The following is a 13,591-nucleotide window of genomic DNA, read 5'->3' on the forward strand; positions in this document are numbered from 1 at the left end:
AGGGACGGGTAAGAGTCTCAAAAATAGATCCGATCATTATTTTAGATCGGGTTCGACCCATAGCTCGAGTCACCCGAACTCAGCCTGGTGACTCGGTCATCATACACAATTAATATTTTGTATTATTAGTGATAGATGATAATTATTATTATGTGAAATTTAAATATTATAAACCTTAATATTTGTGTTATTAGTCATTATAAGACTATAAGTTAATGTTTTATGTTTAAAATGTATAAGATTTTAGACTAATGCATAATATTGTGTTATTTGTATTGATTTAAATATTTAATGTTATTAGACAATATTAATATTGATTATGGTTATGCTTTAATTTTAGAGAATGATTGGTTTTTGTTATATTTTTTTAAGTGAATTTTAATTATCATGTCAAATAATGGTTTGAGTCTTGAAAATTTGGATATTTTTATCCGGTTAATCTAATGTTAATGGTCTAATTTTTACTCAATTTTTATCCGATATAATCGTGACCTAGAAGTGTATACATTTCATCGGGTCTATGATCGGATTTGGATCTAATAAATAAGTCCAATATATATTTCGAGTCGAGTCTGGATCACATCAAACCCGGTTTCACCGACTTATGAACATCTCTAGTCAGCAGGAATGGGGTGTTACTTTTTGAGATTAATTGAAAATTTATTAGACTAATTAAAAGTAGTGCAATTAAGAAGTAGTTGGACCTATTCACTTTATATTATGATGAGTATTTTATGGGCCTATAAAAAAGAACAATTTAAAACAACTTGAATAATATCTCTTAGACCTTTTGTAAGATAAAAATGGCTAGAATAATAATTTTTTTAATAAGAAAACAACCTCAATCCTGACAAAAGGATAAGAAAAAATCAACACCTCAAAGCCCCAAAACAGAAAGATCTCCCACTTTGCCTTGTCTTGGATTGATGGATTCCCAGAGCCGGAAACAAACTACCTAATAATCTAGCTCAACTGAAAATTCAACAGTAATTAAATCACATTTGATCAAGCAAGTGCCCATTACAAATTGTAGAGATTATTACTTTAGAGAAAAACATTGTCATCAACAACTATGAAACTCAGAAAATTAGATGAATTGTTTCAAGCACAGCGCACATCTATATCATTATAAATATAGAATGGAACAGCCACCATGGGAATTAACTACTGTGCTCACCCGAAGCCACGTCACGGACCGATTGTAGTTTTCTTTGTCGACGGCGAAAGACGCAAGAACAAGACTTCAACAACAAACTCTCTGTTTCAAGTCGATCAAGCAGGTCACATCAGATTCACGCTGTGGGTCACCGGGTCTTAGATGATGGCGCATTTTCTGGATCTCCTCTTCGTCATCCTCGGCGCGGTCACGGGGTCAAAGAAGAACGCGCCTCCTCTGGTCCTTCTCCTGCGCGTTAAAGAAGATGGCGTGTCTTTGTGGAACTTCTCTCACGGCTGACGGCGATGCGAAGCGGGCCACACGAGGAGGAAACGAGCGTGACGAGCTGCGGTCTTCTCTCCTTCGCAGAACAGTAGCGGCAGCCATGGAGAATGAAGGAGACTAGTTTTTTTTTTCATATTCAACCGGATCGGATAGCGGGTTCGGTCAGTTCGGGCTTGCTTTTGGGGCCTGAACCTGTCCAAAAAGATAAAACCAATGACTGAGAATAATAAGGGCTCAATCATTGAATGGTGGATCACATATTTTCTTTTCGGGTCGGGTTGGTTTTTCCAGGCTTTCAAAAGCCCAAAAACAACAAAAAATTTACTACTTACTCATGCCAATAATCCTAACTCACTTGCCTCTCACTTCTAAACCACCTGACCAACCTACCAAGCTTTCCGCTGCACCACAAGCTGTCAAGGCAGCCTTTGTCTCCTCCATAGGACACTTGTCGCTTACAACTTCCAGCAAAAATCAACGCATATAGATATTAAGTATCAACCTATATGGAAGACTTTGCTCAATTATTATTGTTTGTTTGGGGTAGGATCTGATTGATGTTTTTTTTTTTGGTCGAATGGATCTGATTGATGTTGAAGCAAGAAAGTTGGTGATAGTTGGGTTGGGCCGTGGAGGTTGCACTCCAAATTCCATCATTACTTTTGGATCAAACGGATTTTGTTATGTAGATTGATACATTTTCAATAGCAAGCTAGTATTTCCTGATGGATTTTCTCAATTTCAACCTCTCTCCTTATTCGAAAACCATCTTTATAGATTCTACAGCACTTGCCATTGCAAATACCAATGCACCTGGTATGTAATATTATAGGAAGGTGTTCCCGTATGGCAACGTACGAAGACGGAATTTGGTATGGCAAGCATGTGAATCGTGCATATATAAATTAAAATATGTTAATGGTTCAGATGGAAGTGTTGGTTAATAATGTAGAATAGAGCGTGTAGAATCTATGATACAGGATCAACCGTTTGGTATGGTAATTCATTGTGGCACTCACGTGATTTGGCTGGATTCCAGAGCTGGATATAATATAGGCTAGAGTTGGTGTTGCATTTGTTGGAGCCGCCTAGCTTCGTGTTGTTGGGCTCAGCTGAAATTTTTTTTTTGTAGACATATAAGCCTGATGTTGAGCTGATTAGAGAAAAAATGATGTTATCTAATTTGTTTTTTAAAATATGTAACTTGTATTTTTTTTTTGTTCTAATTTTTTCTTTTGTTGCGATTAATCCTGTTTTTATGATGAAAAATAAATAATGTGGAGAGGCAAAATGTTGAGGATTGATACAACAGTAGAAAAAGAGTTGTCTGTATTGATTAACATAACTATTTTATATTAATTATGTATTTTATTTTTTGTGGTCATAAAAAAAATTATGGATATAAAAATATTTTTGTTAAATAAAATTAAATTTTAATGAATGAATGATATTTTATATATGAGATAATTGTATTAAATGAAGTGTTATTATTTCTTTGATTCAAAGTAATTGTCTATTTTTAATATACGTGTAAATTAAAAAATGAATACAAATATTTTGTTTGTATAGAAGAAAAGTGTTTTCTGTTCCAAATATTCTATTCCAAAGTCTGCTTCCTCTATGCCAATGTCCAATGACCCTTTCTGCATGGACAAATGTAGACTAATTATTTAGGGGCCATAATTCAAGTGACCAAATAATTTTTTATAATTGATGATGTATTTAGCAAGAAGTACAAATTATATTACATTCTATGATCCTTATCAAATATAAAAGTAATATTTTAATTCAAAATAAGATATTTAAAATTTAGAACCATAATACTAACATTGTAGTATCAATAATACAAAATCATAATTTAATATTTAAATAACAAAAAAAACTAAACAAAATAACATATAATTACATACACACATAACAAATACTATTAAACTCAGTAAGTGATCAAATATATAAAAAAATATATAAAAACACCATCAAATAGGACTAACAGAAAATTAAATTTATTTTATTTAATTTAACAAAAAAAAAGTAAAAGTAAAAGTTACTATTGCTTGAGTTGCAACAGTAAAAATGCTTCTTTCAGTACAAGAATGCATTAGGAATATAATAGGATTTATATTTTACTTTCTAAATCAATTCATTCTCAAAACAACACAATATATATTTGGACATTTTATTTTATCGGCTTACACTAAATTATTAATGAATTGCATCTATTATTTAACAACGAGGCTATTTTCTTTTCTTAATATGATAGCTATGTAATGTAATTGACAGGGCTATATCTATAAAAATTTCTTTTTTGTTACTAAAAGTTACAATTTGATGAGGCCACTACCCCCTTTCTCATACAGAGTCTTCTCCCATGCTTACCTGCACATAGTCAAAGTCACAGGCCAACTTAATCCACATCGCATGGATTCTCTAAATTAATCTAATGCCAAGATTAGTGAGAATCATACCCCACAACATAACTTAGGCGTTAACCAATAAAGTAATCATACATTATCCCCATTTAAATTGCCATATATGCTGCTTGAAGCCATGTTTATAATAAAAAGCTTTTGTCGCTCACACAACAACACTACAATCTCTTATAATATCACGCAATCCATGCTTCCTACGTCACTGCACATAGCGATAGGAAATCTTTGGGTCAATTTCTGCATGAAGGAAACACAGAAAGATCCGGAATTGAGAAATATATATGGCCACAAGTTAAACTATATAAGTATTTCAGTAAAAGGTTCCACGTTCCATATATTCACGAATGCAATCTCAAACTACTTTCATACACTGCCTCTAAGATTTCTGCCTACATAACTACTGCATGCTAATCTTCCCATATTGCTCTACAACTTTTTTTAGACGCCTAAAATCTGTTGTTAACACAACTATCTTCATGCGCCTAAAGGACCAACTACACCATAAAAAAAATAAGCAACAATTTAACAACCTCAACTCGCACTGCCATAGCTGCAGCAGAACACCTCATTGTCTAAACAACTAGCTTACCATGAACATCTCACAACCGTCACAAACCACAAAAACACTCTCTACCAAACTGCATAATTTCTAGCAAAAACAAATCCCACCTATCGTATTAGGTCAACAACATTCAAATCCCATCGCCCATCCTAAATTAAATCCCAAAATCTAATTGCGTACACATTATGAATCAACAAACCTTCTATCCCCAACCCCAAAATAAACCCTTTCAGAACCCATTACTTCATTCCCCTATCCACCATCTCTATTCTACCCTTCCACACTATCATGTTTTGTTCTTACGGTTTGAACATATAAAAACTCAATTATTGTGATATGCAAATCTCCCACTTATTAAATGCATTCGACCAAATCCATCAAAAGAAACACAATTATAACCCCCATTACACAGATCAACGCAGACGTACCTTGTATAGCTTCGCATTCGTCTTCAACATCACCAAAAGCCGAGAAGATAAGATGTTCTAAAACTTTTAGATTTGACCACCTAACACGGTAACCAACCGATTCGTGCACACAAGATCAATGGAGGCTAGGCAATTTATTTGTTCACCTTTGCCTCCACTTACTGCAAGTGAAGAAGCGACGACACACTCACTCCTTTCTTCCCACAAACAACTAACAATTTCAGCCCCACTTCCTAACACAAGTCTCCAAGCCGAAGCCCTGTTTCGCCATTCGATTTTAGCCACCGCCAATTTGTCATTCTAAGCAGGAGATTTATGACATTTCAAGTGTTTTGTCAGGATTATTTTTGTCTATTCAACATTCGCTAATAGACAAATTTTTTATTGGCTACCTATTCGTACAAGTCATACCATATGCCTCTTTTTTCCTTTACCATACGTGATAACTTTCCAATATTATAACGCGTGATCTTTTTTTTTTTTGTATAAGATACTGTATGGACTCATGTATTGTCCGTATATCTGTAGGCTGTACGATTTCAATAGTCGGTTGCTATAATAGGAATAATATTAATATTAATAAGGTGTTAATCCAACGTGTTAGTTAATATTAATAAGAATAATGCTAGTGATGAATTAAATTTTTTTTAACTAATTTTTTTTAACGATAATACTAAAAAAATAAAAAATAAATAGAATTTATTTTATTTAATATTTATTAATTATTACATAAAAGTAAATTTTGTTTTTGGCTAAACTTTTTTACCAAGTATTGTCACTTTTTTAATTAGTTTTTTTATATTAAATTTTAGACTTTAAATAATATAATCTTAATTTAAATTATAAACCTAAATACAAAAATTAGTTAATTAATTTTTTTTTTACTTTTTAATTCATACAATAAAAAAGAATTAACCCTTAATATATTATATGTGTTTATATTTGTGTATGTTTTGTTTCGCATATTTTTAATAAATATTTCATCATTTAATATATATTATATATGAATATTTTAACGACTAATTTTTATGTATAAATAATATAGTTATATATCAATTTAGTCTGTATACCATCTAACTATCTCTATATGTAATGAGTTTAATTTTAATTATTGTGATAGAAATTAAATTAGTCTTACAGCTGAAAGATATAAATAAATTTTTAGTCGTTACAATATATTGTACAATAAATTTTATTAATTAATGAACCTATATAAGGAAGCCCGTAAGTACAAAAATTAATTCGTAGTCATTTTCGATATTATCATTAATAACTAGTAAGATTAACTCCATTTTATTCTTTTAGTTCACAAATGATCTATTAATAACTTCTACAACTCTTTTTTTTATTTTTGTTTGTTATTTTTTATTTATATGTATCAAATAATAGCAAAAAAATCAATTAGTTAAAAATCACCTATTATATTTTTTTTTTATTGTCACAGGTCTAACTTTAAAAATATTGCTTAATTGTTTTTAAAATATCTCACAATCTATCATAGTTAAATAACTATACACACCACATCTGTTACGTAAATTTATAAAAAAACAAGTGGTAAACGTCTTTTTATTAATTTTTAATTACTAATTTATTTTTTTTAAATAAACATGAAAGAGACTTATTATTATTACTTTTTTTTGTCATAATTTTCTTTCGTGCTCATATAGAAATTGAATTAATTATAATTTTGTAATAATTAGTGGCCCACTCTATGTTAATTGCCAAACTTGGGTGGGCCTGAATGGCTGAATGTACCAAATCATCTTTGGGTGAGCCTGAAGTTATAAAAGCAAAAATACTATTTATTTTATTTAATAATTTAATTTTAACTATTAGACTAAAAGTCACTTTCATTTTTTTTTTAATTATGGCTGTGATAGTGAGATAAACTATAATCTCATAAAAAAATTCAAAATTTATGTTCAATGAAAAGACTATTTGAAAACAAGTTTAATTATTTTTATAACGATTATTTTTTAAGAAAGTTCTGGAATAATGGTTGAATTATCTTTTGTAACTTTAAAATTGCAAAATTCAAACCAAAATGAATTACTATATAATTATCAAGTTAAACTGCTTACGTTATACCATTTGGGTGCAATCTTTTTAGTGATGTCCTTTTTTTAGTACTAACTACTCTTTAAGTATAATTGTTAATATAAAATGAGGACTAAAATTTGAGTAAAGTTACACATTTCTAAGTTCTAACTTTATTTTTAATTGTGTTTTGAGAACATAGACATTAATTAATTAAAAGATGTAAAGAGATATTGAAGAGAGAACAATGTCTCCAAGATGGCCAGCATATATGTTGAGTGATGAAATTGTGAGAAAATTAAAGAGTGATGAGAGTGCCATTGGTGCTGCAATCTTCCATAACTTCACTGTCTCTATGCGCAACACAAATTTGACATCCTTGAAGCTCTTCACTGCCATGTAATCAGCCTCTGAGGTAGATTCTTCCATAACCAATAATGGTGTCTCCTCCATTCTTGGAACTCAGTAAAGGGGTGATGAATATTTTGTTATGAACTTGCAAACAATACTAACTAACAAACCTTATGTGATCATAATTTGTTTATAGTCTTATCTCAATTATGAAAAGCACTGTGTGGCACGTTATCTCAAAGTGATTTTATCATGGAAGTTGGGCCTTCATCATCATGCTATAGTGTTTTGTCTTCTTAGATTTTAGCGGGAGCAGTTAGGATTAGAATGAACTAATCCACATAATTAGTATGCTTAATCACCTTGACTAATTACTTAACTATCATTGATTGATTGCATAAACTATAATCAATAGTTGATCCCGTTATAAATAGAAAAATGTGTGATTCAACCACACATTCAACTTACATCCTTATTTATTTATTTTGCAAAATACAGAATATTTATCATTTTAACTAAATTTTTATTAATGTGTTAAGAAATTCATGTGGAAACATATAGAGAGAAAATCAACAGAACATTTAATAGAATTGATCGGATAAAAGATAAATAAGTGGTGAAAATGGTAAAAAACTTGAAAAAAACTATATTAACAATAATCATATAGTCGAGAGTCTTAAAATATATTTAATAATAATAATAATAATAATAATAATAATAATAATAATAATAATAATAATAATAATAATAATAATAATAATATTTTTGGAGTTCACTTTACAAAATTCTAATATAATATTAGAATAGTCAATTATATAATAACAAAATAAATATATTTTTTAATTTCACATCTTATATCATCTCCTTGTGGTGGTTGCTAGAGCCCCATATTCTCATTCGGTTAGCTGTTTGTTCCACCTGCAATTATATTTATTATAAATTAAATTATAGTTGGTAAATCATATAAATCGCTAATTATGTATCTAAAACTTTAATCACTTGTTTAATTAAAGAAAAAGATCCATCGCAAAAATGATAGTTGTATATTAAAATTAACTACTAAAATTAATTATTAATATATTTATATATAAATATATATGTGATTTAATTTATTTTTAATATATATTTATATTTTAATAAATATTTTATACTAATAACTAATTTTTATAATTAATTTTAATGTGCAAATAACATAATCGGATTCCACATTATTATTATTACTACCTCCTTGGTCCAGTTGGTCTTCCAAATAATTAGTATAAGGACAAATATTTGAATGACACTACCGCACTGTGTGCCACCCCACAGACCCTACGAAATCAAAATAAAAACAAATGTTAGTCACAATAACTTTTATATAAAATAAAACTATTAGAATTTGAATTCTCTAAAAAGAGAAAATTAGTAAAATGATAAAATAAAGAATTAATTATTATTAGTTTTATAATTTTTAAAAAATATATGTCTCACTAATTTAATTTAAAAATAATTAATTTTTTTCTATTTTATCATTTTACTAATTTTTTTATTTTAAAAAATTTTATTTCAAAGTTTAGTTAAATTGTGTTTTAAAAATATTTTTTAAGAGTATAATAATAATTTTTTTAAATAACTCAACACATATTTTTTTTGTAAAATATCAAAAATATTATGTGTATATTAAAAATAAGTCACTAAATTAATAATTATTTATTTACATGTAAATATATATGTATTTATATAATTTTTAATATATATTTTATATTTTAATATATTTTATATATGAAGGATTAATTTAATAAATAATGTTTTGGATATACCTTTCATGGTTACAAAATCATATAGGCTATTTTGAGAAATTAATTATGCTTGCAAGAAGATATAATTATTTAATAAAGTTTAATTAGCCTGTTAGTCTCGATAATTTTATTAAATTTTTAATTAAATTTTTATATATTTTTTTAATTAAGTTCTTACATTATTTTTAATTTTGTAATTTAGTCTTTTTTAGTATAAAAAATGTTAAAATTAACTAAATATTTCTCTATAAATTAAAGATATATCCATAATTAAGAACTAAATTAGATTTTTAACTACATATTTTTTTAGATAAAAATTCTGTTAATTTTTACATTTTTTACATGAAAAAAGATCTAATTATAAAATTAAAAGTAATATATAAATTTAATTAAAAAATAAAAATATAAAAACCTAATTAAAAATTTGGTAAAACTATAAGAAGTAATAGAGTAACTAAACCATTTAATAATTACCTTAAGTCCCACATGGTAATTGAAACCAAGAAAATAGCCAAGAGAGAGTCCAACAATATAATAACATGCCAAGTTTATGTATCCAATCATCACCTGCCATCCACTTCCAATTGCAACACCTATCAACATTATTATAGAAACAAAAGTCTATTAGAATTTATTATGGGTTGTGACTTAGGCTAAGTCACCAAATTAAAGCAAATTTATATATAGTTGACCTGATATGACTTGTGAAACACTACTAAGAAGCATGGTTAGAGCAAGAAGGTAAGCTAAATCAGCCACTGCTCTGATCAAATCCTCACTGTTGGTGAAGATCATGGCAAGGTTTTGTTTACACAACAAAACAACACTCATGAATGAAATTCCAATGATGAGAGATTCACACATTGTCACAATGAATGAGTATCTTGCTGCTCTTGGATGTGACATGCCAAGCGTATTGGACACTCGAACACTTCAAATTCAATTCATACAACCAATAAAATCAACAATCAAGTGAAACAATTTTAAGAAAATTTACTACTATATGCATAAAATGCTTCTAAATTATAGATAATAATTACATCAAACATACACTAATGGATTTCATTTTTATATATAACTCACCTTATGGCAGTGCTTATTCCAAGTAGCAGCATCAAGTACCAACCCTGAATATTGGTGCTAAAACACAAAAGCATCTTAGTTATAAAAATCTAAGAGAAAATAAAAGAGCTGAAAATAATTGATAAAAGGAACTAATAAATATCATATTTCACAAAAAGTGATCATAGATTTAAATTATGAAATTTATTACCGATGTAATTATTAAATTAGGTTGTCTATATCCTTTTGGGTACGATCATTTTTTAGATTCTGTGTTAACGCAGGATATTTGTGCATCAAACTGTCTTTTGCATTATGTCAGAATAAAAAAAATATTCGAAATATTTAATTATGTATTATCATATCATTAAAATATTTACTTAAAAAATATTAAAATGAGCAAATCTAGTAGGAAATAATGTCATTAAATTTAAAGTATTAAAATTAAAGTCATGATTAAATAATGAAGTTTGATTATTATCTTACCAAATAGAATAGGAAGCAAGAGCAATAACAGGGTTGTCTAAGTGACCAGCAAGAAGGACAATGAAAGTAGAATACCATTGCTCCAACCATGTCATAACAGATAAAGAAAGACTTAGCCAAGTAAATGGCAACAAATCTTTGAAAGCCAAGAAAGAATAACCACTCCAACCTTCCTTACACCAACAAGAAGCATACACAACAAGAGCCAAAGCAAGAACCCAATGTGAGACACTATGAGCCATAGCCAACCCTGTTGAGCCCCAATCAAATCCATAGATGAAGACATAAAGAAGCAAATTTTGTACAAGTAGGGCCACAAATGTTATGCATGTTATCACCATAACCTTGCTTTGAGCTTGAAGGAATCTTTGTGTGGGGAGTATGAAAGCAAAGGAGAACATGGATGGAATTGCTTTCAATGCATAGTTTCCAGCAAGCTCTGATATTTCTTTGTCTTGGCCAAGGAACTCTAAGATTGGAGTTGCATAAATGTGAGTTGGTAAGAGGATTATGCAGCTCATAGTTAGCACAATCCATGATCTTTGGAGATAGATTCCAGTGGATTTAACTTGTCCTGCTCCATAAGCTTGTCCACATAGTGTTAGCAGTGCTGATGACATGCCAAACTGCAATTTTTGCTCAAACATACACATTTTGGTTTGTTTTAACACCTATCTTAGATCAGTGTCATGTATTATCTCTATATTTCTGTCTATTATGTCACATTTTCAAATACATGTTATACATCCTAATAACTACAATTTTTGGATGATAAATCGAAGAAAAAAGGACAAATAAATTTCAGACTTTTCATCTCTTTTGGCTAATGAAAATACAAAAACATCTGTAACTTTTAAAAGATACGAAAAACACAGAAATTTTAGGTTCTAAGTGATCATGATGCTTTTGTATTTTTTATTGGTCAAAGACTAATTTATTTTCGTGATGATATTCATAAGTCAAAGACTTATTTGTCCTCATTTGGCAAATTTGGATTGCAAAAAAAAAAAAACGGGTTTTTGAGAAAAAAAAAGCTACTCATGAATTTGTGTTGAGAGAAAAAGTTGAATTAAGGGGAAGAATTTCTTCTCAAAACAAGCATACATTTCTTTTCTTTATATAATATATTTGTTTTATGTCTTGGTATTGGGTTGTCCCATTTCTAAACTTGTGTGTGTTTTTAATGGAATTTTTTGTCCTCATTTTCATCAATGAATGCAAATTCTACCTTAGTTAAAAAAAAAAAAAAATTAAACTAACTTAACTTGGTATTCATAAAAAATTGAATTAATTAGACAACACAACAAAAATGGTTCACACATTAATCAAAATTTAAGTATCGAATTGATTTACATGTTTGATTTAGAAATAGTAGGAGTTTACTCAAAATAAATAAAGTTGATGTGAGATATACGAACCAAGAAATTATAATAAAAGGAGGATATGACACCAAGGTAAAGAGAGATGGAAGATAGAACAATGTCTCCAAGGTGACCAGCATAGATGTTGAGTGAAGAAACTGTGAGAAACTGAAAGAGTGAGGAGAGTGCCACTGGCCCTGCAATCTTCCATAACTTCACTGTCTCACTGCACAACACAAATTTTGCATCCTTCAAGTTCTTCACTTCCAGGTAATCATCAGATTCTGTTGGAGGACTTGACTCTCTCATTAGTAATGGTGCCTCCATGGTTAGAGCTTTGAAGATAACACTTCACACTTCACTTGACTCTCACATGATTACTTCAACCTAAAATTATTATCACACAAACACACAACACTTGTGGGGTATGATTAGTCTTGTCTCCTTTCGAAATCAAGCTAGAAAACCATAGAAGCAAACAATTCTCACAATAGTATGTTACACTAAATAAATAAATGAGATGACGTTGTGAAACATGTGTAAATAAAATACTGTTATTGCCAAAAACATGGTGAAGAAAATTAAGATTTTTTTATGCGTGGTTGGATGGTGTTTCTAAGTGTACCTAAAATAGAGAATTGAAAAATGGACATGAATGATTAAGTTAGCAACAATTTTAGAAAAAATAATTGAGAGGAGTGGTATTTAACTATTTATAAAATTAAAGAATGGCTCGTGACCAATAGAATTAATTTCTTGTTGGTAATTATATTTTTTAATAGATTGTTTATTAAATTTATAATTAGGTTTTTATATTTTTTTATTAAATTTTTATATTATTTTTAAATTTGTAATTAGATTGTTAATGTAAAAAATATTAAAATTAATAAAATATTTTTTTGGCAAATTAAAAATACTCACAGTTAAGAATTTAATTCAATCTTAACCAAGTTGGGTTGGTCTAGTGGTTAGCTCACTAGTCCGCTTAAGCAAGTGTCGGGGGTTTGAATCCCGCCTTGTGCATGCAGCAACCCATTGGCCAGCGGCAAGCCCTTAAATGGAGCTCAGTACCGCGGCGGATTAGTCCTTGGCCTGCTGGGCTGGGGGATACCGTGGGAAACCAAAAAAAAAAAAGAATTTAATTCAATCTTTGATGATATATTTTTTGAAAAAATATTTTGTTAATTTAACGATTTTGATATGAAAATAATCTAATTAAAAAATTAAAAATAATATAAAAACTCAATTAAACAAATATAAAAAATTAATTATAAAAAAATTTTAAAAATAAACATAGTATAAAATAAGGGGAGAGTTTTTTTTTTTTTTTTGTTGCTTACGATATTTGTTCTGGGTGAAGCTTGGATCTGGTTCGGTGCCCCACAATGAGCTGTTCTAAATTGTCTGGGTTTGTTTTCCTTGGGTGAAGAAAAAGAAATGTCAAGAAAGACAAAAACAAATCTGAAAAAAGAGCAGAGCACTGAGTTCCTTTCAGAAACCAAACTACAAAACAGGCCAGGTTATTGGGCTTGGCCCATTAAAGGTAGCTTTGGCAAAATATTGGGCCCAATCAAAGCTTCTTAGGACAAATGGACGCGATTATCAATCACTACACTAGTTCTTAAATAAAAAAAAAATACAGACCAAAAATAAAAA

At 29.2% G+C, this 13,591-nt stretch overlaps 1 protein-coding gene and 1 long non-coding RNA gene across 2 annotated transcripts; both read right to left on the minus strand.

Moving 5' to 3' along the window:
- Positions 1–973: 973 nt before the first annotated feature.
- Positions 974–1,917, minus strand: LOC140173162 (uncharacterized). Its single transcript, XR_011881589.1, has 2 exons — positions 1,774–1,917; positions 974–1,633 (listed from the first exon to the last, which is right to left on the minus strand). It is a non-coding gene; the product is annotated as an uncharacterized lncRNA (long non-coding RNA).
- A 6,043-nt stretch (positions 1,918–7,960) lies between these two features.
- On the minus strand, positions 7,961–12,399 carry LOC112802896 (protein DETOXIFICATION 35). Its single transcript, XM_025846287.3, has 7 exons — positions 11,993–12,399; positions 10,575–11,200; positions 10,110–10,166; positions 9,719–9,957; positions 9,501–9,619; positions 8,473–8,559; positions 7,961–8,166 (listed from the first exon to the last, which is right to left on the minus strand). The coding sequence occupies exons 1-7, from the start codon at positions 12,260–12,262 to the stop codon at positions 8,101–8,103; spliced, it is 1,464 nt and encodes a 487-aa protein (XP_025702072.1). The 5' UTR covers positions 12,263–12,399; the 3' UTR covers positions 7,961–8,100.
- Between the last annotated feature and the right edge of the window lie 1,192 nt (positions 12,400–13,591).

This window comes from Arachis hypogaea, chromosome 5 (assembly GCF_003086295.3).
Source record: "Arachis hypogaea cultivar Tifrunner chromosome 5, arahy.Tifrunner.gnm2.J5K5, whole genome shotgun sequence".
Classification (NCBI taxonomy): domain Eukaryota; kingdom Viridiplantae; phylum Streptophyta; class Magnoliopsida; order Fabales; family Fabaceae; genus Arachis; species Arachis hypogaea.

Bases quoted from the DNA above. Each gene is read 5' to 3' on its own strand.
- LOC112802896 (XM_025846287.3), bottom strand. From the start codon at position 12,262: ATGGAGGCACCATTACTAATGAGAGAGTCAAGTCCTCCAACAGAATCT. The intron at 11,201-11,992 runs GTTCGTATATCT...CAAAAATTGCAG, and splicing joins CCTTTTATTATAATTTCTTG to TTTGGCATGTCATCAGCACT. The intron at 8,560-9,500 runs GTAATTATTAAA...TTGATTTCGTAG, and splicing joins ATTACCATGTGGGACTTAAG to GGTCTGTGGGGTGGCACACA.